Source organism: Penaeus monodon, chromosome 15, assembly GCF_015228065.2.
Source record: "Penaeus monodon isolate SGIC_2016 chromosome 15, NSTDA_Pmon_1, whole genome shotgun sequence".
Lineage (NCBI taxonomy): Eukaryota > Metazoa > Arthropoda > Malacostraca > Decapoda > Penaeidae > Penaeus > Penaeus monodon.
Window position 1 is genome coordinate 10482747 of NC_051400.1, and position 259 is coordinate 10483005.

A 259-nucleotide genomic window follows, 5' to 3' on the forward strand; every position below is an offset into this window, starting at 1 on the left:
ACAAAAAGAAGAAACCACCCCACAAAAACGCCCACCTTGATTCTGAGGCTGCGTGACGCTAATCATGGTGGTCACGAGCGAGGCGATGCGCACAGCCTCCAGGGAGGAGTTGGACAGATCCCGGTACAGCTTGTAGAGGTGGAAGACCGTGAGCAGCACCACGAGGACGTTGATGACGATCCACAGCACGTTGAGCACATAGTGGCGGAGAGGACCCGTGATGAGGGGGCAGGATGGGGCGTTGTGGACCTGTACGGGG

At 58.3% G+C, this 259-nt stretch overlaps 1 protein-coding gene across 1 annotated transcript in view; it reads right to left on the reverse strand.

Moving 5' to 3' along the window:
- Window positions 1–259, reverse strand: part of LOC119581739 — a gene marked incomplete at both ends in the record, with an annotated part of 64510 nt that overhangs the window by 24659 nt on the left and 39592 nt on the right. Inside the window, 1 exon segment of the mRNA XM_037929870.1 lies at window positions 36–249. Coding sequence (XP_037785798.1) covers window positions 36–249 — 214 coding nt within the window.